Source organism: Rhineura floridana, chromosome 17, assembly GCF_030035675.1.
Source record: "Rhineura floridana isolate rRhiFlo1 chromosome 17, rRhiFlo1.hap2, whole genome shotgun sequence".
NCBI lineage: Eukaryota > Metazoa > Chordata > Lepidosauria > Squamata > Rhineuridae > Rhineura > Rhineura floridana.
Window position 1 is genome coordinate 11,585,722 of NC_084496.1, and position 24,399 is coordinate 11,610,120.

The window sequence follows — 24,399 nt, forward strand, 5'->3', positions numbered from 1 at the left end:
TATTTTTCATTTTGCAGTTTTGTGCTAATAGACTAAGATAGACTAAGATGATACTGTTTGTTATTAGTGTGCTGCGGCAGCTTCCTGTAGGTATTATGGGGGTTGTTGTTTTGTTTTTAAGGTATAAAACGTTTTGCAGGCACCACTGAACAACAGATTGTCCAGCCCCTTTTGTCCCAGCCACCTGCCCCACATATATGACGGCCAATGTAGGGCAGGCCCTCATGGCTTCGGCAAAGAGGCCATGTGGGTCAAATAGGGAGACTCGGCTGGCCTAACTAGTCCTGCAGGCTGTAGGTTCGCCATCTCTGCCTTACTGTGATATTGAAATTGCCATCAACTTCTTCCTATTATTATTATTAGAACAAGGTCACAGGCTTTTGATGACATCTGATGGAATTTTATAAGGTATACAAACAAACGTGATGTAAGCAGACAACTACCAGTTGTTGCCAAGACAATTTGGTTTTCATAAAGGTTTTAAGTTAATAACTTGCAGTTTAGGGATTCTGCTTGTGTACCGCCCACCCCGCTGCACAGCAGAATCCCTGACTGAGGTGCTCGAGGTGGTCTCGGCTGTGCGGTTGCTCTCCCCCAATCTAGTGGTGATGGGGGATTTCAATGTACATGCCGAGGCTGTCCTCACAGGAGCCCCTCGGGATTTCATGGAAACCATGACTTCTTGGGATCTGCACCTTAGTAATATAGGGCCTACCCATGTAGCCGGTCATGCTCTCGACCTTGTGTTTGTCTCGGGAGGGGAGGACAGTGCTTTGAAAATGGGGGTAAATTCTTCTAACCCCGTGTCATGGTCAGATCACTATCTGGTGAATATAGATTTCTTGATGCCACACTCCCTCCGCAGGGGACAAGGACCTATTAGAATGGTCCGCCCCAGACGCCTGATGGAGCCCAAAGGATTCCTGAATGCGCTGGGGGATATGGAGCTGACTGAAGGTCACCCGGTCGAATCCCTGGTGATGGAGTGGGATAAGGAGATCGCCAGGGCAGTGGACCGGGTGGCTCCGAAATGTCCTCTCCCCCTGAACAGAACTCAGACAGCACCTTGCTACACACCACGGTTCTGGGGTCTGAGACAGGAGGTGAGACGACTTGAGCGCCGGTGGCGGAAATCCTGCACTGAAGGCGATCGAACACGGGTTAGAGCAGCAATAGCTGCCTACCAGGTGGCAACAAAGGCAGCAAAGAGAAATTTCTTTGCTGCCTCTATTGCGTCGGCAGAGTGCTGTCCCAGGAGATTGTTCCAAGTGGTCCGAAGCCTGGTCGGTCCAGTTGCTCAGGAACCCATGGAACATTCTAAAATCTCCTGTGATACTGTTGCTAAACACTTTGCCGACAAAATCGAGCGTCTGAAGAGCACGCTTCCGCTTGCCGTGGAGACAGGAAGTGGGCCAGAGTCAGCCAGTTGCATTCCGGTCTGTTGGGATCGGTTTCAGCCTCTTCTCTCTGAGGAAGTGGACAAGGTGCTCTGTACTGAGAAGCCAACCACCTGTCTGGTTGATCCTTGCCCTTCATGGCTCATCATGAGCTGTAAAGAGAGACTGGGCGAAGGGATCAAGGCGGTGGTGAATGCATCCTTGCAAGAGGGTGCAATGCCATCAGCCCTCAAGGAAGCGGTAATAAAGCCCATCTTAAAAAAACCATCCTTGGATCCCCAAGAGTTAAACAACTTTCGCCCAGTCTCTAATTTACCATTCTTGGGCAAGGTGATTGAGAGGGTGGTGGCTGCGCAATTACAGACACACTTGGAGGAAATGGATTATTTAGATCCATACCAATCGGGTTTTAGGACTAGTCATGGAACAGAAACAGCCTTGGTCGCTCTGGTAGATGATATGCGGAGGGCATTGGATAGGGGTGAATACACCTTCCTTGTCCTCCTGGACCTCTCAGCGGCTTTCGATACTGTTGACCACAGTATCCTTTTAAATCGCCTAGAGGGATTAGGAATAGGAGGCACTGTCCTGCAGTGGTTCCGTTCCTATCTCTCGGATAGGCAGCAACGGGTGGCACTGGGAGATGAGGTTTCAGACCCTTGGCCTCTTCATTGTGGAGTGCCACAGGGTTCTATCCTCTCTCCCATGCTATTCAACATCTATGTGAAACCGCTGGGAGCAATCATCAGGAGTTTTGGGTTGCAGTGCCATCAGTACGCAGATGACACTCAGCTCTATCTCTCCTTTAAGTCCTCACCGGAGTTGGCTGTGAACACCATGTCCAAGTGCCTGAAATCCATAAGTGGATGGATGGGAGAGAATAGGCTGAAGCTGAACCCCGACAAGACTGAGGTACTACTTGTGCGAGATAAAAGGAAACTAGGAATTACTGACCTGATGCTTGATGGAGTAAGTTTGCCCCTGAAGGACCAGGTCCGCAGTCTTGGGGTCATACTTGACTCCCAGCTGTCCATGGAGGCTCAGATTACAGCAGTGAGCCGGGCAGCCTGGTATCAATTACATCTGATATGGAGATTGCGACCCTACCTTCCTGTTCATCTGCTCCCTCAGGTGATACATGCCCTGGTCTCCTCTCGCCTAGACTATTGCAATGCGCTCTACGTGGGATTACCCTTGAAAACAGTCTGGAAATTACAGCTGGTACAGAATGCGGCGGCACACTTGATTACGCATAGCCATCGCTGGGATCATATCACCCCAATGTTATTAGATCTTCACTGGTTACCAGTTGTCTACCGGGCCCAATTCAAGGTGTTGGTGTTGACCTTTAAAACCCTATACGGTTTCGGCCCAGTATATCTGAAGGAACGCCTCCAGAATCACCGATTATGCCGCCTGACGAGATCAGCCTCGCAAGACCTTCTCTCGGTCCCACCGGTGAGAACAGCTAGGCTGGTACGGACCAGAGAGAGGGCATTCTCTGTTGTGGCCCCCACCCTCTGGAACTCCCTCCCTTTTGATCTCAGACATGCTCCCTCCCTGTCCAGCTATCGCCGAGCCTTGAAGACCTGGCTGTTCAGGCAGGCCTACAAGATTGGGACAGATTAATTTTATGTTATAACTGAATTAACGGATGGTTTCTTTAGCTTAAAATTTGATTATGTTGATGTATATGGATTGTTTTTATTCTTGTTGTTCGTCGCCTAGAGTGTCCCTAACCCGGACAGATAGGCGGCTGAAAAATAAATTTTATTATTATTATTATTATTATTATTATTATTATTATTATTATTATTATTATTATTGTTATTATTATTAAAATATTTTGAATTTGGTGATCCATCCACCATTTCTGTTAATGGTTTTATTGAAATTCTTATGTTGGTTATATTGTGGTCAAGATAATGGTACTGTATTTTTTCTTTTCTTTTTAAGCAAAACAAATTAAAACAGAACAAAGAAATTATTGATTAGCTTTGTTTGTTGCTTGTTACTGGAAGGTCTTAAAGCAACCTACAACTGCTAAAAACAGTGGAAGAAGAACCTAAGCCGTCATGGCTAGTAGCCACTGATAGCCTTATCCTCTATGAATTTGTCTAAACCTCTTTTAAAGCCAGCCAAGTTGGTGGCCATCACTGCCTCGTGTGGGAGCAAATTCCACAGTTTAACTGTGCGCTGTGTGAAGGACTTCATTTTGACTGTCTTGAATCTTCCACTTTTCAGCTTTAAAAGCACTTTCCAGCTCTTCAGTGAAGAACAGATCAAGATTATTATTGATACATGTACACATGAATGAGAAAACCTACCGGTCCTCTCAAATCAATGAGTTCCTGTCTCATCTGAGTCACAAGAGCTTCTTTAGCCATCAAAGCCCGGTGCAGCCTGTCATTGAATTCTATCAGCTCCCCGTGCATTTCTGCCACCTGAAAAGCAGAACAACCAAGAGGCGAGTTTGAAGAAAAAGTGTCAAAATGCAAACAAAAAAACCTTTGTGTTTACATTGACAGCAAAGGAAACCATATTAGTGGGCAGTCAATATATTGTGCAATTTGAAGTATGTACATTCTTCATACAGTGGCCTAGTTCAAGCATCAAAATAAGCCGAAGTGCGGCATATTATTACTACTACTATTATTAACGTTGATTACCCACCCTTCACCCAGAACTCACAGGGCAGGTTACAACAATTTTAAAATACAGCATTAAAACAATTAAAAGCAACCAAAATTCACAAAATAGGGTAGGTTCTAAAAATATACATCTCAGGTGTCGAAGGCCAGACGCCAGCATTCGCCTAAAACTGTACGGTGGAGCTGCCAGATGCACCTCAGTGGTGAGGGAGTTCTGCAACTTAGGGGCCGCCACAGAGAATGCCCCCTTCTGGGCCACCAGTTCCCAAGTTTCTAATAGCGGTGGGACTACCATTCTCCCCCCTCCTGCTGTTCTCAACACCCGAGAGGTCTGCAGGGGAAAGATGCAGTCTTTCTTAGCAAGACTGCATGAGTGTGCGGGCTCCCAGAGAGGAGCTCACAGCCACTGTGGTCCTCTCTGGTCCTTTTTACTGCACTGCTGTGCTAAGGTGACATTGGCCTAAGTGCAGGGGTTCCCAGACTGTGATCGCCAGACCACGGCAGTCCACAGGCTTCTTTCACGTGGGCTGCAGTGTGTCAGCATGAAATATTCATACTGATTTTTAATTGCCTTTTTATTGCTTCTTTTATTTCTTAGATTTTAATTTATTGCATGACAATTTGAATTCTGGTTGAATTCAAATTACTATGCAATAAAACACAAGATAAGAAATAAAAGCAGCAACAAAAATAGCATGAAAAAATCACACAGCGTCAAGCACAGAGCATTACAATTGCTACAGCCAGCAAGGAAAAAAAAATCATTAAGTGGTTCTCTGAGACCCTCCACAATTTTCAAGAGGAGGGAATACTGGGGAATCACTGGCTTAGTGTGTCATCTGAACTGGGGCTCACAGTTAACCTCTCTCTTCACTAGCCACGAAGAGTCTGTGAGCTCCTTTCTGGGGGCCCACCTATTCACATGGGCTCCAGAAGATGGGAATTCCCAAACTGTGGTCTGTGGACCACCAGCTATCTGGGCGTTTCATTCAGGTGGTCTATGAATTTGTGGCTGAAGATGGGAGAAAGCACCTCCATCGCATTAAATATTCACATTGATTTTTAATTGCATGTTTCTTCGTTTCTTTCATTTTATTGTATTACCATTTGCGTTCTGTGGAATTCAAGTTGTAATACAATAAAGAACAATACGTAACAAATGAACATCATACAGCGTCTAGCACAGCACAGTACATTGCTACCCATGGTAGAACAATCATTAAGTGGTCCTCCCAGACCCTCAGCAGTTTTCAAGTGATTCGTGGGGAAGAAAGCTTTGGAACCACTGACTTCGTGTGTCATCTGAATTGGGACTCGTGGTTAAGCTCTCTCTTCATTACCCATAAAATGGCTACAAGATCCTCTCTGGGGACCCACACATTCACATGGTCTCAGCAAGCCATAAGTTTGGCTCGTGCAAACTAGGCAATGCAAACACTCTCACTCTCTCACACTCTCACTCTCTCACACACACACAGACACACACTCACACTGTCTCCCCATTATGCTTTTATGTCCTACTTAATTCCACTACAGGGCCTCGCTTCGTAGCCTCACTAGATTTCATTGAAGACATCTTAGCTAATTACTCTGTGCTAGCTTGTTTGGATAAGATCAAACATATATGTCTTCTATGCTAACAAGTAAAATATTATACATTCACACCCAAGTTGTCCTCTGAACAACAGACTCAGCAAGATGGCTTCACTTTGAACCTATGCAAGTAAGCATTTTAATCAATATAAAATATGTAGAGACATTATTATTAATGATGCAACATATGAACATACTTGCTTGGCCATAAGGGATGCCAACGATGACTCAGACTTCAAAGTTTAGACATGTGCATGTATTCTTTTTTTAAAAAGACACCCAGTTCTGAAATTCATCTTTTGCATGCAGATTGAAAGTTTGAAAAGGGGGGAAAGGCAATTTGTTTTTACTCTAAACAACACAGAGCCTTTCTAAATGTAAGGAGAGTCTGCTGGATCAGCTTCCAATGACAAAGTTGGATCCAGGAACACCTCCAAGCTCCGAACTCATGTTTTATCTCACAATCCCCATGGCAGCCATTTTGTGACTGGTGCTCACAGCATTTTCCCAAAATTCTAAAATGTGCCTACTGGCCCAGTAAGTTGGCAACCCCTGGATTGTTTTGTCACTTCTGATGGTTCTTGAATTAACACTCCTGATAGAGATATGAAGGAAAATTAAGCCCCATTCAGGAGTTCTATTTACAGGATAAGTCAACACACAACTGGGGCCATGCATAAGAAGAATCTTACTAGATCAGACCAATGACCCATCTAGTCCAGCAGCCTGTTCCCACAGTGGCCAAAGAGCTGCCTATGGAAAGCCCACATTCAGGACATGAATGCAAGAGCACTCTCCCCCACTTCCAATTTCCAGCAACTGCCCCTGACAGTGCAGATAGAACAGAGCCAACATCGCTAATAGCTACTGATTCTGAGCCCATTTTAACCTGTGGGGAATCTGTGGTCCTCCAGATGTTGTTGGGACTACAACTCCCACCATCCCTGACCAATGGCCATACTGCCTGGCGCTGATGGGAGCTGTAGTCCAGCAAAATCTGGAAGGCCACAGGTTCTGCATAATTCTCTTAGATGTAAATGATTTCAAATCAAAGCAGTCTAAATTCCCACAGCTGTTTCAAGAATCTACATATTTGAAGGAAACAACCTATTAAAATCATGCATTTTGATCAAACAATCTCAAAACTCCATTAATATTTAATGTAAACCACATGCACAGGAGGGTCCCACAATAATCTGACGTATTTTCTCATAACCTCAGAGGTAACACCACCCTATTAACACATTATTCAGACAGGAACCTCTTGGTTTTACAGCTGATAGTCATGAAACCCAACTGTTTGTGTGATGCACCCAGTTAGCCTTGTAAATGACTTGGGATTACTTTTTTTAAAAAAAGTTTGATAAACTAATCTTCTGCAGCAATCTCACCCTATAAATTGTGTGATGGAACAGTTCTACTCACATGATGCAAATATGCATAGAAATTTGATTTCATAGCAGTTCACACATTCATGTGTGTCACCTCTTTGGGTTCTATCCAACCGTGTCCCTCCAGTGAGAGAAGGGAACCTTTTCAGACAAAGGGCCACACTGCCTTCTTGGCAACCTTCCAAGGGCCAGAGGCCAGTGGTGGGCAGGGCCAGAAGCAGACGTGGTCAGAGCAATGAATGTAAATTTCACCTTTCTACAGGAGGTTAGTTTCTACCAACACTCTAGACCCCTCTAAACACCTCTCTTTAGTCTCCATCTAAACAAGGAAGAGGCATTATCAGAGTTCATGGCCACATTCCAGTCAGGCAAAAAAACAACAAACAACTCAGTGAGAGTGTGAAACAAGGCCAGTGAGGGGCGTCGCCTGGGAAAGTTCCAAGGGCCTGATAGAGAGGCCTGGAGAGCCGCACTTGTACCCTCGGCCTGGAGGGTCCCCACCTCAGCAGTACAGGCTTCTATCAGCAGTATGAGGAGAGATGTTTGTTTTGTTTTGGGTTTTGGTTTGGTTTGGTTTTTGCAAATTCATGCTTCCCTTGCAGCCCCAACCACACACACGTCAAGCTCCAGAGGGTTGGGAAACCCTTTGGAACAAAGTGGGCATGTGCAGGACACCACAGGTGTGGGTAAATTGAAGAAATCGCCTCCCATTCCACTCTGCTGATGGCAGTCTCTGCTGAATCAAAGAGCCTTCCATCAGTAGACACCACTGAATGCAAACCTTTGTTTTTGCCCAATTTGGACATCAAAGCAGAACCCACAGCTCACTCATCCCATTGCCTACAAGCCCTCCAGTCCCAAAGTATGTTCCCAGCAGAGCAGTCTGGAGAGGTGCAGCTGGAGGCTATCTAGTAACACTACAGTGCCAGGCTCCAATTCAGGGCATTGATCCATTAAACTCTTGCTAAATATGCATCTAAGAGGCAAGATCTGGGCCACATTCACACCATACATTTATTCCACTATGATGCCACTTTAAAAAGTCATGGCTTCCCCTAAAGAATCCTGGGAAGTGTAGTTTGTGAAGGATGCTGAGAATTGTTAGGAGAGCCCCTATTGCCCTCACAGAACTACAATCCCCAGAGTTCTCTGGGAAGAGGAACGGACTGTTAAACCACTCTGGCAATTGTAGCATTGTGAGGAGTCTCCTAACAACTCTCAGCGCTTTTCACTAACTACACTTCCCAGGATTCTTTGGGGGAAGCCATGATTGTTTACCGTGGAATAGTGGAATAAATATATGGTGTGAATGTGGCTTTGGACACTCCATAGGGCCTTTGTGAAAAATGCAGCTATAGTTGCTCCTGGGAGACTGCATTGAGAGCTGGCCCAGGTCCTGAACTAGCTGCATATACCTGAAACAAGCACAACTGCTGCATTCTCCTGGATTTTATTTATTTCATTTGAACATAAGAAGAGCCTTGCTGGATCAGATCAGTGGCCCATCTAGTCCGGCATCCTGTTCTCACAGTGGCCAACCAGATGCCTATAGCAAGCCCACAAGCAGGACCTGAGCACAAGAGCACTCTCCCTTCCCGTGCTTTCCGGCAACTGAAATCTCACGAGCCCCCAGCTTTGGCAGAGCCAAACGTCCTCTGCCAACCTTTTCCAGCTTACTGCTGTGCTGCCAGGTCAGATGGCTCTTTAAAAATCACAATGAAGAACATTATGGGGAGCACTGCCACCAAAGCACCAGAGGTCCACCTCCACCTTCCTTCTAGCTTTCGAGTCTTCACTCCTCAAAGCCCGCCAAGAAAGGGCAGTAGCTCAGTGGGAGATCATCTGCCTTGCATGCAGAAGGCCCCAGGTTCAATCCCCACCATCTCCAGGTAGCACTGGGAGAGACTCCTGCCTGAAACCCTAGAGCGCGGCTGCCAGTCAGTGTAGACAGTACTGAGCTAGATGGACAGATGGCCTGATTTAGTATAAGGCTGCTTCCTATATTCCACTTTTTCCAGGAAGCCTTTGGCACAACCTCCCTAAGTCTGCATGTCCTACTGGCATAGATGAGGAACGTGTGGTTCCCCACGGCCACCTGTTCCCCAACTCTACCCTGCTATAACTAAGCCGAAGTATGTGGAAGTGAACTGAATGCATATTCTTCTTATCTAAAAGCTGCCCTGGATAAGGACCTTGAACATGTAATGCACACAGAGTATAGAGAGGAAAGGAAAACAAGTATTGTTTCCAACGTTAGCCCTACTCAGAGTAGACCCATTACATGGCTACACTGGCCTAGTCATTTCAATGGATCTACTCTGAGTAGGAGTTGGATACAACCCTGAGAGTGGCCATCTCTTAACCTCAGCACCTGGAACATACTAAGGACTATGAGCCAATGACCCACAGGGAAACAAACAGCATAATGCAATCATATAGTCACAGCAAAAAAATATGCTTAAAAGGTTAGACTCGCCATGCACATGTCACAGACAGGATGCAAATCAAGAAGGCATTGCCAGAGGAGGACAATGGGAATCAGAATGCACGTCTTGCACCTGAATTAAGCTTAACTAATTAAGGATTAAGCGCACATCATAAATGTTCAAGTTAACCTCCTATTTTTACTTCCTCATATAAGAAAGGAAAAAAAACAATGGCAGAAGATCTAAATTTGCCTGACATGTTGTACAACTTAATTTACCTTATTTCATACTGTTGTGGTAATTACCACTCACAAGCAGCCAAAGGAGTTCTACTAACTCTGGTCAAAATTCCTTGCTCTGTAATTACTGAAAATTCCCTGCTGGCATCCATTTTTTTCCCCAACCATCAATAAATTCTCTCACATACTTTCAACTGCTAATTTGTTCCCTGCCAGTTTCCTTTACCTGTAAGGTAATCTCTTTAAAAAAATGAATAGCTAATCTAATTATTTTTTTAAAAAACAAGAGAGAGAAAAGATATCACATTAAAAGCATGAGATTTTTGTTCTCAAGACTATGCACTCAGTTGAAAATAATTCACATTTTGCATCTCATTATTTTGAAACACCTGAATAAATTAATAATGAGAATCAATAAATTAACAGCAAATCCTGCTTCAACATATGGGGGAAGAAAGAGATCAGAATTTAGGATCAGCACAGGGCAACTTGCGACTTCTTCCGACAGTAAAGAATCCTGTAGGTTGCAGGAATGGAGAGACACCATAGCTTAGCAATAGACAACATGCTTTAATCCCAAGAACGATCCCTGACATCTCCAGTTCAAGGAGCCTCAAGAACTAGGGCTGGAACCTTGGAGAGCTACGGAACGGCTGTGGCTCAGTGACAGGGCAGCTGCATTGCATGCAGAAAGTTCCAGGTTCAATCCCCAGCATCTCCAGACTGCCATCTCTTGTCTGAGAACACAGAGAGCAAATACTGAGCTAGATGGACTGATGCAGTGGTTCCTACATTTTTCCTCCCTGAAGACCCACATGAAACTTGCCGATGGTCCTGGGCAGACCACTTTAACCATTTTTCTGCTTGTTGTAGAGATGGTAATGTACTGTGCTAGATGCTCTATGATTTTTTGTGGTGTTTTTATAGCTTCTTTTATTTCTTATGTTGTGTTTTATTGAATTACAATGTGCATTCCATAGAATTCAAACTGTAATACAATAAAACGCAACATAAGAAACGGAAGAAGCTATGAAAACACAATGAACAATCAATGTGGATATTCAACGCGGACACGTTCCGGAACCACCTGAATGCAGATTGCGGACCACCGGTGGTCCACGGACCATTGTTTGGGAACCTCTGGTATAGACAGTACTGAGCTTGACGGACCAATGGTCTGATTCAGTACCCATCTTCCCCATACGTTTAAAGCAGGATCATACCTCTAATGGCCTGACTCAGTATAAAGCAGCCTCCTACTTCCTATGCCAGTCAGAGTAAACTAGGGCCACATGTGGCTGTGGGTTGGGGCCACAGACAGGCAATTGGCAGGGACAATTGTGGGCAGGAGTCCACTTTCTCACACACCTTCTTCATCAAGTGAACACGCCCAATGGGACTCTTGCTATTATATACAGCCGACAGTGCTGAAATACAGAAGGAGCTCTACAATCTTTCCAATGCATGAGGAGGACTGGAACTCCCCTCTTGTTTCATCCCGCAAACTACACTTTGGGGGATCAGTGGGGTGACCAATAAAGAGAGATATTTAGGGAAGACAGGAGCGTGGCATCCTTTCAAATTCCCTGTCCAGTTGTTACAGAACCAGACAGTGATGGCTGGTTGCTCCATGTCAGTGAGGCAGCGGACTCCACACTGGGTTTTAGTCCGAACTTTCAAAGAGCTCCTTGAGTGTTCAGACTAATATCCGGAGTGGATTCCACTGCCCCACTGACACAGAGCCACCAGCCACCATTGGAACCAGAACAGTGCTGGAAGTTGCTTTGCTGCCATCTCGTGCACAACACAACACAGGCTGGCTTATACAGAAGTGGGGGTGGGGGGAACCCCAAAAAAAGACACATTTCTGAAAAGGCACACAACTTGCTAAACCACAACTGCATCTTTGCATCTCTGTCTCTCTCACACACTGTCCCTCTTTCTCCTTTAAGCGGGATCTCTCTGCTGCCAGAGAGGGCTTGCGACAAAAGTCCAGAAGAATAAATAAGACATGAAAGAGATCCTTTCCTCAACTTTGGGATAAGATTTATTCTACCCAGTCTACCCTTGTCAGTTTCAGAGAGCTGTATTGGGAATATGAATTCATCATCTTCCTATGAGATACGGGGGAGAATATAGCACCGGGAAGGGAATCCCAAGTTAGGAACTTTGACATTGTACTAATATTTCTTCACATAGCAAATAAATTTGTGGAATTTGTGGAATTCAGCGCCATCAGATGTAGCAATGGCACCAGGCTTTATTGACCTTAAAGAGGGCTTAGAGGGGATTTCTCCCAACGAGACTCTGTCGTGACAGCTGATCTAAACAGACCCACTGGATTATAAGGCACTACACCACTAAATTACTGAATGCACTGGGGGGGGGAGCATTAAAACATGTTTTGTTTGTGGACTTCCCAAAGTTTGGCGATTGTGGGAAACAAGATGCTAGACAAGATGGACTTTTGGTCTGACCCAGCAAGGCCCTTCATATATTCTAATCCCACTGAAGCCAGCCACTTTGGCCAATAGCCAGGGATGATGGAAGCTGAAGCCAAAAACATCCAGAGGGCCACAGGGAGAAATTTGATTCCCCCCCCTTTTTTTTTAATTTACAAAAATAACAGAAAACAATAAATTAAAAACAATACTGAGTTTTCAAGTAAGACAACACAAACCCTTGCCAGCTGAAGAGGGATTGGTTGTTCAACCACTCTGGAAATTGTAGCCCTGTGAGGGGAATGGGGGGGTCTCCTAACAACACTCTGCACCCTTCACAGACTACAGTTCCCAGGATTCTTTGGGGGAAGCCATGATTGTTTAAAGCAGCTTGACACTGCTTTAAATGTATAGTGCAGATGGAGACCTTAAGTCAGCCACCATAACAGCTCACAGAATCCACTTTTGTTGTCGAATCTTCTGATGGCTACTACAAGGAGTCCAGCCACCTTCTATTTTTAATTGTACATTGTCCTTCTATGTAATAATTATACCATTGTCAGCATCACCCCCACTACCAAATCATAGTAATTAATTCTGAAGAATGCAATGTCATCTGCTCCATGCTACAAATCTCATCATTCTGTATTATTTTAAGCTGTAAAAATATGTATGTATGAAGCAGGCTGCACTTTTATTACCAATAATAAATCAACTACATGCGCAAGCATGCTTTATATTTAAACTTAACTTTTAAACAAAACCTAGCCCATACACAGGTGCCTATACTGTAGATGGCTGGTTTGGAAGGCAACCCGTTCAGTCTGGTGAAGAGCACCTGGAGCCTATTTTTGAAATCCTCTTGTTTCAAAATAGCAGACTATTTAAAGGCATCCTTGAGAATTTTTCTGATCAGTATGACTTAAAAAAATAATCTGATGCACCAAGAAATGGTTCCACAAAGGGGAAGTGTCTTGATGGTGTATTTAAGATGTGCCCATCAGTCATCACGTGTCTAGCATGCAGAAGATTGCAGGCTCAGTTTGGGGCATCTTCAAGTATAAAGATCAGGTACCAGGTGTTGGGAAGACCTCTGTCCAAGACCCTCGAAAAACACTGCCAGTCAGAGTAGACAATACAGGGTTGGATTGACAAACAGTCTGACCTCATACACTGCAGCTTCCCATGGTCCTAACTGTTGCTAGAGATGTAGCACAACTCAAAGCTGTTCTGTAGGACCATAAAGACAGGGATTTGAGATGGTGTACCATGAAGGCTTCTCATCCATCACAGAGCTAGCTATACCGGAGCAACTCCACAAGGCCTGTATTTTATTTTTTTATTATTAAATTTATATTCCTGGTCATTTGGCATGCTTGCTGGGGCTGATGGGAGTTGCAGTTCAGCAGCATCTGGAGGGCCAAAGGTTCCCCACACCTGACATAATACCTGTTATGTAAGGTGGGCTTTTTTTGGGAGGCAGGGTGGGATATAAAGTTGCTCCGGTATAGCTAGCTCGGTGGTGGATGAGAAGCCTTCATCGTACACCATCTCAAATTCCTGTCTTCATGGTCCTGCAGAACAGCTTTGAGTTCTGCTGCTGCACTACGTCTCTAGCACTGCAACTCCCATCAGCCCCAGCAAGCATGCCAAATGACCAGGGATGATGGGAGTTGCAGTTCAGCAACATCTGGAGGGCCAAAGGTAAGGAGGGACATGGGTGATGCCACCCCAGTTTCAGTGATCATGGGTAGAAGGAGGTATAGCCATCGGGAGATAGTGAACTACCATAGAAGACGAGGACAAGGCTATCTGTGCCTTGTTCCTCGCTCCCACTCCTCTCATGAATGGGTTCCTTGTTGCTCATCTGCTGTGCCCACTGGCCTTTGTGTGCTGTTGTTTAATGCCAGATCGGTACACAATAAGACCACACTCATCCATGATTTGATCGTGGATGAAGGTGCTGATTTGGTGTGCATTACCAAGACCTGGGTGAGTGAGCTGGGAGGAGTTGATCTGACCTAGCTTTGCCCACCTGGATACTCGGTGCAACGCCAGCACAGGTTGCAGGGACAGGGGGGATGAGTTGCTGTGGTCTACAGAGCTTCCATCTCTGTCACCAGGAAACCACTCTGTCTTGGAGCTGGCTGTGAGGGCCTGCACCCGGTATTGAGCCAACGAGACAGTAAACTAAGATTGTTGCTGGTGTACTGTCCACCCTGCTGCCCAGCAGCTTCTCTAACCAAGTTGGCAGAGGCCGTCTCAGCTGTGCTATTGGAGGAGCCAGGAACGATAGTCATGGGTGATTTCAATGTTCATGCTGAGGCTGCTTCTAGTGTTCCCGCTTGGGACTTCATGGTCTCCATGAGAACCATGGGGCTGTCTCAAGTTGTCACCAGCCCAATGCATAGGGCAGGGTGCACCCTCGACTTGGTTTTTGCTCCAGATGGAGGAAGGGGTGGTCTGGAGAAAGGGGGTGGATGTCACCCCATTGTCATGGTCAGACCACTTTCTGGTGAAGTTTAGATTTATGGCTCTGACCCTCCCCTGCAAGAATGATGGACAGATTAAGATTAATGCATTACAGTAATCCAGCCTGGAGGTTACCAGTGCATGGACAACAATGGTCAGGCTATCCTGGTCCAGAAATAGCCACATCTGTCTTACAAGCTGAAGCTGATAAAAAATATGCTTTTAGTGTTTTATTGCTTATCGTTTGCCACTCTGGGCTCCTTTAGGAGGAAGAGTAGCATGCATGTTTGCTAAATACATATTTCAACAGAAATCTCTAAGTGGTTTACAAATTCCAAGAAAAAAGGAATCCATTTAAGCCACAAAATACAAATTCCACATTCAAAACCTATCAATACTAATCAATTCCACGCTTAAGTAACATAATAAAATAAATACCTCTAAACAATGAAACTTGCGATGTAGTCTTCCCAAGCCTGCAATCCTTCAGATCTTGTTGTTCTACAACTCCCGCAATCCCTGGCAATTGGCCATGCTGGCTGAGGGTCACTGCGGGAGCTGTAGTCCAAAACATCCAGAGGACTTACCAGAGACACCATTCTTTACCATCACATAGGCCTCCCCATCCTGACTCCAGTACTGCCACCTTGACAATGATGGATACATCTTTTTTTTGTATTATTTATTTATTTATTTTATTATTTATTAACTTTATTTATACCCCGCCGTTTTTCCAAATTGGAACTCACGGTGGCTTCCAGATAAAAAACAGATACAATTAAAACCCTAACCCTAACACCAACAGAATCCCTATTCTGTCCCGGCCGCTCAGCTTCAAATACATACACTCGAATCCAGAGCACTGCGGGACAGGGCACCTGGTCAGGGAGATGGTATCTCAGTAGATCACTGCGACTCCTCCTCCCCGCCTCCCAGGTCTCGCCTGCTGCTGCACCGAGAAACCTGATGGGCAGAGCTGAGAGAGATTAACCCCCCCCCCAGCTTCATCCAACCAGGTCTCAGGAATACAGGCCAGGTCGGCGTGCTCATCCAGGATCAAGTCCTGAATGGCTGTTGTTTTACCAGTCACCGACCTGGCATTTATGAGCAGCAATTTCAACCCAGGGGGACTGACACCGTGGCTATCCAGTTTATTTGAATGGGGAGACAGCTTGGGGGCAACCAACGTCCTGTTGCATATCCCTCTCACCCGATAACATCGCTGTCCCCCCATACCGTATCTCCCTCTGCCCTCTATGGTACTAATGGGAGCCACCTGGATCCCCCTCCCTGACCTACTATGAGGGGAACACATCCTGCCGTTGTAAGAAATCCGAGAGCCTTCAAATAGGTCATCTTTGGACCAAGGCTCTGGAAAAGGGGTACTATCCTGAACCTTTCTAAGGGCAGGGTCAAAGTCAGAAATTTTGTTTGCCCAGCCGGCAGCACTTCCAGACTGTACAGTTGCTTGATCAGGCCTCTCAAGAAAATTCAGTCAAAAAGAATAGGAGGGGGAGCTAGCTGGACTTGTACTTTCCGAATTTGCCCTCTCATAAGAGAGAGCATTTGAATCACAGAGCTCTCCTACAGAATGCTCATAATTCCCTCCGCATTGGGGGACATATTGACTATTGGGGTTATTGCGAGCTTCAAGAGACATAATATCTTCCTCTATTAGCTCGATCACTTCCATGCTTGGACTCCATCTGCTCACATTAGAAGAGATCCATTCAGGAGCTTTATTTAGGGATTCCTTCGTTGTAAAACAAGCATCACACGTCCCATGTTCCTCCGTCTCTAGTTTTCTCATCTCTACCCAAGACAGTGAAGGTTTACTTATAAGGGGGTTATTGTTGCCAGGGGGAAGTGTTCGGGGACTCAAAGGGTAAATACCCCTCCGGGTATCTGCAACAGGATTAATATTTAGAGAACAACTGCTCTGAATTTAAAAAGGCAAGAACCCCCCACACACAAAAGTGACATCTGGGGGGGGCACAAAACAGTGCAGCAGCTGGTGGATCCTGGGAGAAACAGTGTTGGCCACCAACATCAGAGTGAGCATCCAGGCAAGAGAAATTGACACGGAGACGCCTGAGAGGATCGTGTGCCAAAGCTGCACATCCCTCTGCCAAGATTTGTGTGCCAGAAGTTGGTTCCTACTTAGAAACCACCAGGGGAAGAAGCACACGTGATGCCAGCAACTGGGAAGGTGCTGGTTACGATGCAAGAGCTCCCTGTCGGAGCCAAGCGAACAGTGGCTTGCATCTTTCTCATCTCTTAAAAAGACATGATCGGCGGAGTTGTTTGAAATAATTCAATGAGCATGAAAAACACCAAAGAGGTTGAGCTGGAAAACATCTCCCAGCTATCTGTAAGCCAGAGACAAACTAGCAAAACGTGGAAAAGAAAGAAAAAGTCCTGAAAACTAAAGCCTTCATTTGGACTTCCTGGCTCGTGAAGAAGTAGCCAGATGACCCAGCCACCTACCCACAGCCCCTTCCTTTGTATCAGGGGACAAACCAGATGAATCAGTGGGGCAAAGCCCAAAGCAAACAGGCACACAAGACCCACCAGGATTCAAGGAGAGGCAGGGCATAGCAGAACAAAGGAAGAGTGGTTCAAGCAAGCTGGAGGCAAGGGCAAGGAATCCTAAGAAGGCTGTCAGTTTGCCGCCTCTTGGAGCTGAAGAAAGCAGAGAAGTTGAAGTAGCCTCAGGTTGAGCCTGCTCCTGTTCACATGGAATGCTAAGCTAAACTGTGGCTTAGCATGGGAAGGAGGAAATGTGTGGTTTCCCACAGAAGACACTGCAGCCACTTTGCTCCTCCTCAAGTTATTTTGCTGTGGCGCCACACTGAGCAGAGCCTTGATTAGGCTTAACTTGCTGTCCAAACCTGGGCTTGTGGTTTAGCTGTCACAAACCATAAGCTGTAAACCATAAGGCAAACCTTGGTTACAACTTGTGGTTTGTCTGGAGGGGGAGGGGGAGGGGGAGGGAGAGAGAGAGAGAGAGAGCGCTAAACCATGACCCCAGGTTCAGACAACACAATTAGCAAAAGCACAGCCTAGCTCAGTCCAGTGCAGCAAGATGGACAAGTAGAAGCAAGGCTGTTGTGATGTCCTCTTTGGGAATCCACACATTTCCTCATTCACGCTAAACCATGGTTTGGCTTAGTGTTATGTGAGCTGGGTCAAAAGGGACTAATGTCAGCTTATTTATTTCAGTTTTACTCCAAAGTGCTCAAGGCAGGACATGGTTCTTCCTTCATGTTTTATCTTCACAACAACCCTGTGAGGTAGGTTAAGAGACGGTGGCTGGCCCAAGATCACCTCACTGAGCTTCACAGCTGAGTGAGGATTTGAACCTGGGTCTTCCAGTCTCAGTCCAACACTCTAACCAATACACCACAATGGATCTGTGCCCTTAAGTGTCAAAGAGTTTCTTGCTGTTTGATTGTTGTCTGTTTTTACACAAATTGCCTGCATGCCCCACCTCCCAGGAACCAGCATGGAGGCTGTGGAGCTTTAACCCTTCCTTCCCCCCCCCATAGCCCCAACCCAGATCAGGGGCCCTACATTCCCAGTTTGCATATCGAAACAACCTCTCATGCACTCCAACAAGAGGTTTTCTTCCCCAATGCTAACTGCAGGGACAGGGCAATCCAGATTGTGACCATGGTGGAGGGCCAAGAGTAGAAACCCCTAATCCTTCATTACAATGAAACCATGTGGGGAGGTCATCAACAGATATAAGTGCACCTATAGGTATTCATGGATGCCCACAAGCATTAGAACAGGGATGAGGATCCTGTGGCCCCACGGAAGTTGTTGGACTCCCAGTTCCCATCAGCCCCAGCCAGTAAGGCCAATGGTGAAGGGATGATGGGAGTTGTAGTCCAGCAACATCTGGAGGGCTACAAGTCCCACCACCTTAGAAGGCTCATTGGAGCAGCAGCATAAGAAAAAATGGAAGTCACAGCTGACAGGCGCTGTAGTTGAAAACATCTGGAGGACACAAGCTAGGGAAAGCATAGGTAGAAGATGCATAGGCTCTGATACAGAAGGATGGAGCTGGCCTGCTCAACCATGAAGAGCACTGCTTTTCAGTTACAAACACAAAGACATGAGGTGTTGGGAGGGGGGCAGGGGGAGGGGAATCAAGGCTCATTTAATCCAAACACTGTCTTTATGAGACATATTAGAGGCAGGCTTAAGTTCCTGGGGAAAAACAATGACAATTTATTGTGTACAGCATTAAGAAGTGCAAGTGGCAAACCTTGCATAGAGAGACCATTGGAACAGACAGATCTAATAGAAAAAAACATTTCTCATCCTTCCTATAAGCACCAGGCACAAAGAGCATCCAGAAGGACACAGCTAAAAACTCTAGCTCTGAATGAGTTTTGAGAATTAACAAGACAGGCTTAAAGATTCCATAAATGTGATCTACCTAAGTCAGGGTATTGATATTGCATTGCTCTACATTTTCAAGCTCTAAGCTCAAAATGATGGCAGAAGAGCAGTAGGACAAGAACAAACCTTAGTTATCACTAATGGTTTATTCGGACACAAAGCTAAGCTAGACCGTGGTTTGCTTCCTTGCAGCACGGCAGTAACAGGAGAGCAGAGGGATCAAAGCACCTGCAATTTCAGCTGGGTGCAACAGCTTTTAAATTACAGTTTAGTTTAACTATGGTTTAAAGTGACGTAAAAATGAGGCCCTTGTGAAAACAACACAGCCAGAGACATTCACAGGCAAGAAGAGTGCTTTTGCGCTTAGGCTCTGCTTGCGGGCTTCTCATGGGCATCTGGTTGGCCACTGTGAGAAGATGACGCTGTACTAGATGGGCCATTGGCCTGATCCAGTAGGGCTTTTCTTATGTTCTTATGTTCTTATGTCCAAAGTCAGAGCAAAACAAAGTCATAACCAAGAAATGGAGGCATTCACGAGGTCGCTGGACAGTCACCTGTCAGGTATGCTTTAATTTGGATTCAGTTGGACTCAATGGCCTTATAGGCCCCTTCCAACTCTATGATTCTATCCTGTTAAGATAGCACAGTCCATTTATCACATACCACCACAAACCCAATAATGATGACCCATCTAGAGTCCCAGGCTATGGTCTGAAGGCACAGGAGGCCAGCTCCCTGCTGAAGCTAAGCAGGGTCAGGTCTTGTCAGTGCCTGGATGGGAGACTGCCTGGGAACCATATGTAAGCTGCCTTGGGTTTCTGTCATGAAAGGCAGGGTATAAATGAAATAAATAAATAAATAATAGAGGCATCAGTTTGAGACCTCAAAGCAAATCTACCTGAAAAGGAAGCCTATGAAAAGGAAGCATTCTGGACTTCCGGGAAGGGTGACTTAGCCTGTGCCTGCTTTTGAGACGGGCTCCTGCCTCAAAAGAAGCTTATTCAGATATATCAGTCAGATTTTTTTTTTTTTTTGACTGATTAAACTTCTCCCGGGTAGGGAGAAACGAAGAGATTAACCTCAAAGCCTATTTTTGTTGGGACGACCAGATCTCATTAATTTGTGGGACGAGGTCCAGCCGACGAAGGTGGGACGGATTTTCAACAACAAGCTCTATCTGATAAAGCGAACGTTCATCTTTTCTTCAAAGAGAGAACGCACTAACAGGCAAGCACCCTTCTTTCTATATTTTTCTTTTACTTGACTTAAATTGTTGCTGTTTAAAAGAGATTTGCCAGATTGATCAGTTTTTGACATCTCACCGGGGAGCCATAACTTCTCTCTGCTATTCACTAATTAATAGCTTATCTCTGTTTTTGTTGCAAAAAGCTGTCCTGGATTTGCACCCTAAAGATATACACGGAAGAGGGATTTCTATTCCTGATTTTTATTCTGAAGAATATTATATTGTCTGAGATTACTTTTTTCCTAGTTCATTTTATTTTGACGAATCTGTTTTCTGACGACGCCATTAATTGTTTCGATCCTGGGAACTGCATTTTGTTTACTTAAGCATGGAGAGATAAGGCTGTCTGTTCTGTTTACGCTGTGATGTCACCAAGTTTGGAGTATTAACCCAATTGTTGCTGAAATAAGAAGTGGTTCTTTTATATTTTTCTTTTAAAATGGCAATTAAGAAAGTGGCTGAGAACCTGGAAGTATCTATGTTTCAGAAAATAATGGATGAAATTGAGATAACGAAACGAACCCTGCGACAGGGTTGTAAGGAGCTGAAAATTGAAATGAGCAAAATGATAGGGGTCCCTGTGAGAGAGGAGACTCTGGAGACTGGAACAAACGTGGAACAGGAAAAAGACCTGCGACAGGGTTGTAAGGAGCTGAAAATTGAATTGAGTAAAATGACACAGGAGCTTAAAGAAATAGGGGTCCCTGTGAGAGAGGAGACCCTGGAGACTGGAATAATTGAATTGAGCAAAATGTCACAGGAGCTTAAAGAAATAGGGGTCCCTGTGAGAGAGGAGACCCTGGAGACTGGAATAATTGAATTGAGCAAAATGTCACAGGAGCTTAAAGAAATAGGGGTCCCTGTGAGAGAGGAGACCCTGGAGACTGGAACAAACGTGGAACAGGAAAAAGATTTGAAGCTTATGGATTTTAGAAATAAAATCTATTGTTTGGAATTTAATGTTATCTCTGAAGAAACTAAGGAAGATTCTAGAGAGAAAGTTATCAATGGCATGGATAATCTTCTGGACTGGAATGATGTGATGGATGGAATTAACTGCAGCCATGTGACAATGGAAAAACTTTCAAGAGATGAGCCAGTGCATTTTGAAAAAAAGAACAGAGATATGATCTTACAGCAGTATTTCAGCAACCTATTCAGAATGGTTGGCAAGATAATATTTGGGATAGAGGTAATTCCCATCAGACTCTTATTGTATGACTATGGTTATGACAGCAAGATTATTATGGAATACTGATAATGGAAGATTGGACACTGAAATTACTGGATTTAACAGGACTATCGGAAGATTGGACACTGAAATTACTGGATTTAACAGGACTATCGAAGATGGAAGATGGAAGATGGAACTAATAGGGACAATAGAATAATGGCTATTGAAATTATTGAACCTAACAGATTCTGATGAGACGGATTGTTTGAAATGTTTATTTTGACTATGGTTATGACAATAAGATTATTATAATTAGTAATGAGATGGATTAATTGATATGCTTATTTGGGAAAAAATTGATAGATATATTTCTTAAAGAACTGAAACCTCTCTTTGACTTTTTGTGGAAAGAACAAAGTAATGTTTATGAGATCTGATGATTAAGTAAGATAACTATTGGAGGAAAGTGATTTTATAATATGATTTAAGAGACAGGATTGTTATATATTATAGACTTATAACTGATTTGATATGTGACAAATGGGAAGTCAATATTTTATTCCTTATTTTTTTTTTCTTTTTGTTCAATTATTTTTGATTTTGTTTTTTGTCTTTGAATGTTTAGTTTTGTATGTTGTATGAAAATTTGAATAAAAATTGACTTCCGGGAAGGGTGACTTAGCCTGTGCCTGCTTTTGAGACGGGCTCCTGCCTCAAAAGAAGCTTATTCAGATATATCAGTCAGTTTTTTCTTTTTTTTTTGACTGATTAAACTTCTCCCGGGTAGGGAGAAACGAAGAGATTAACCTCAAAGCCTATTTTTGTTGGGACGACCAGATCTCATTAATTTATGGGACGAGGTCCAGCCGACGAAGGTGGGACGGATTTTTAACAGCAAGCTCTATCTGTTAAAGCGAACGTTCATCTTATCTTCTAAGAGAGAACGCACTAACAGGCAAGCACCCTTCTTTCTATATTTTTCTTTTACTTGACTTAAATTGTTGCTGTTTAAAAGAGATTTGCCAGATTGATCGGTTTTTGACATCTCACTGGGGAGCCGTAACTTCTCTCTGCTACGCACTAATTAATAGCTTATCTCTGTTTTTGTTGCAAAAAGCTGTCCTGGATTTGCATTCTAAAGATACACACAGAAGAGGGATTTCTATTCCAGATTTTTATTTTGAAAAATATTATACTGTTTTGAGACTACTCTCTTTTTGGTCTATTTTATTTTGACGAATCTGTTTCTTGACGATTGCCATTAATTGCTTCGATCCTGGGAACTGCATTTTGTTTACTTAACTATTGGAGAGATAAGGCTGTCTGCTCTGTTTATACTGTGATGTCACCAAGTTTGGAGTATTAACCCAATTGTTGCTGAAATAAGAAGTGGTTTTCCTATATTTTTCTTTTAAAATGGCAATTAAGAAAGTGGCTGAGAATCTGGAAATAACTATGTTTCAGAGAATAATGAATGAGATTGAGATAACGAAAATTGAATTGAGTAAAATGAAGCAGGAGATTAAAGATATAAGGGTCCCTGTGAGAGAGGTGACCCTGGAAGGGGTCCCTGTGAGAGAGGAGACCCCGGAGATTGGAATAGGGGTCCCTGTGAGAGAGGAGACCCTGGAGACTGGAATAGGGGTCCCTGTGAGAGAGGAGATCCCGGAGATTGGAACAAACGTGGAACAGGAACAAGATTTGGAGTCTATGGACTTTAGAAATAAAATCTATTGTTTGGAACTCAATGTTATCTCTGAAGAAATTAATGAAGATTCTAGAGATAAAGTTATCAATGGCATGGATTATCTTCTGGACTGGAATGATGTGATGGAGCCCAATATAGAGAAAATCTATGGAATTAACTGCAGCCATGTGACAATGGAAAAACTTTTAAGAGATGACCCAGTGTATTTTGAAAAAAAGAACAGAGATATGATTTTACAGCAGTATTTCAGCAACTTATTCAGAATGGATGGCAAGAAAATATTTGGGATAGAGGTAATTCCCATCAGACTCTTATTATATGACTATGGCTTTGACAGCAAGATTATTATGGAATACTGATAATGGAAGATTGGATATTGAAATTACTGGACTTAACAAGACTACTGAAGATGGAAGATGGAAAATGGAACTAATAGAGATAATAGAACAATGGCTACTGAAATTACTGAACCTAACAGATTCTGATGTGATGGATTAATTGAAATGTTTATTTTGACTATGGTTATGACAATAAGATTATCATAATTAGTAATGAGATGGATTAATCGATATGCTTATCTGGAAAAAAAAATTGATAGATATATTTCTTAAAGAATTGAAACCTCTCTTTGACTTTTTGTGGAAAGAATAAAGTAATGTTTATGAGATTTGATGATTAAGTAAGATAACTACTGGAGGAAAGTGATTTTATAATATGACTTAAGAGACAGGATTGCTATATATTATAGACTTATAACTGATTTGATCTTTGACAAATGGGAAGTCAATATTTTACTCTTTATTTTTTATTTTTGTTTTTGTTTTTTTTTTTTTCTTCTTTTCTTTTTTTCTTTTTGTTTAACTATTTTTGATTTTGTTTTTTGTCTTCGAATGTTTTATGATTTTGTCTTGTATGTTTTATGAAAATCTGAATAAAAATTATTGAAAAAAAAAAAAAAAAAGAAAATTTGAATAAAAATTATTAAAAAAAGAAAAGAAAAGGAAGCATTCTGTTTTATATATGTATAACAAAACTACAACCACTTTATGCAGATTCCGCAGAGCTTTCCACTGAGACTGCATGCCAAAAATGGCTGGTGGGAGGCGGAGACCCTTGGGGTTCATGTGTTTAGACCATCTTCTGAGGCAGATTGCTGTTTGCCCACCACCAGACATTTTCAGGCATGCAGCAGACTTAAATGCTGTGAAATCAATGGATAATGCATGCCTCTATTACATAAGAACAACACAG

The 24,399-nt window shown here is 43.7% G+C and overlaps 1 protein-coding gene across 2 annotated transcripts in view; it reads right to left on the reverse strand.

Annotated features, from left to right (window-relative positions):
- The window catches only part of SNX29 (sorting nexin 29), a 301,418-nt gene that overhangs the window by 152,239 nt on the left and 124,780 nt on the right, over positions 1-24,399 (reverse strand). For both annotated transcript variants that reach the window (XM_061599557.1, XM_061599558.1), the window contains exon 16: positions 3,725-3,841. In XM_061599557.1, the coding sequence (XP_061455541.1) occupies positions 3,725-3,841 (117 nt within the window). The remainder of the gene's footprint in view (positions 1-3,724; positions 3,842-24,399) is intronic.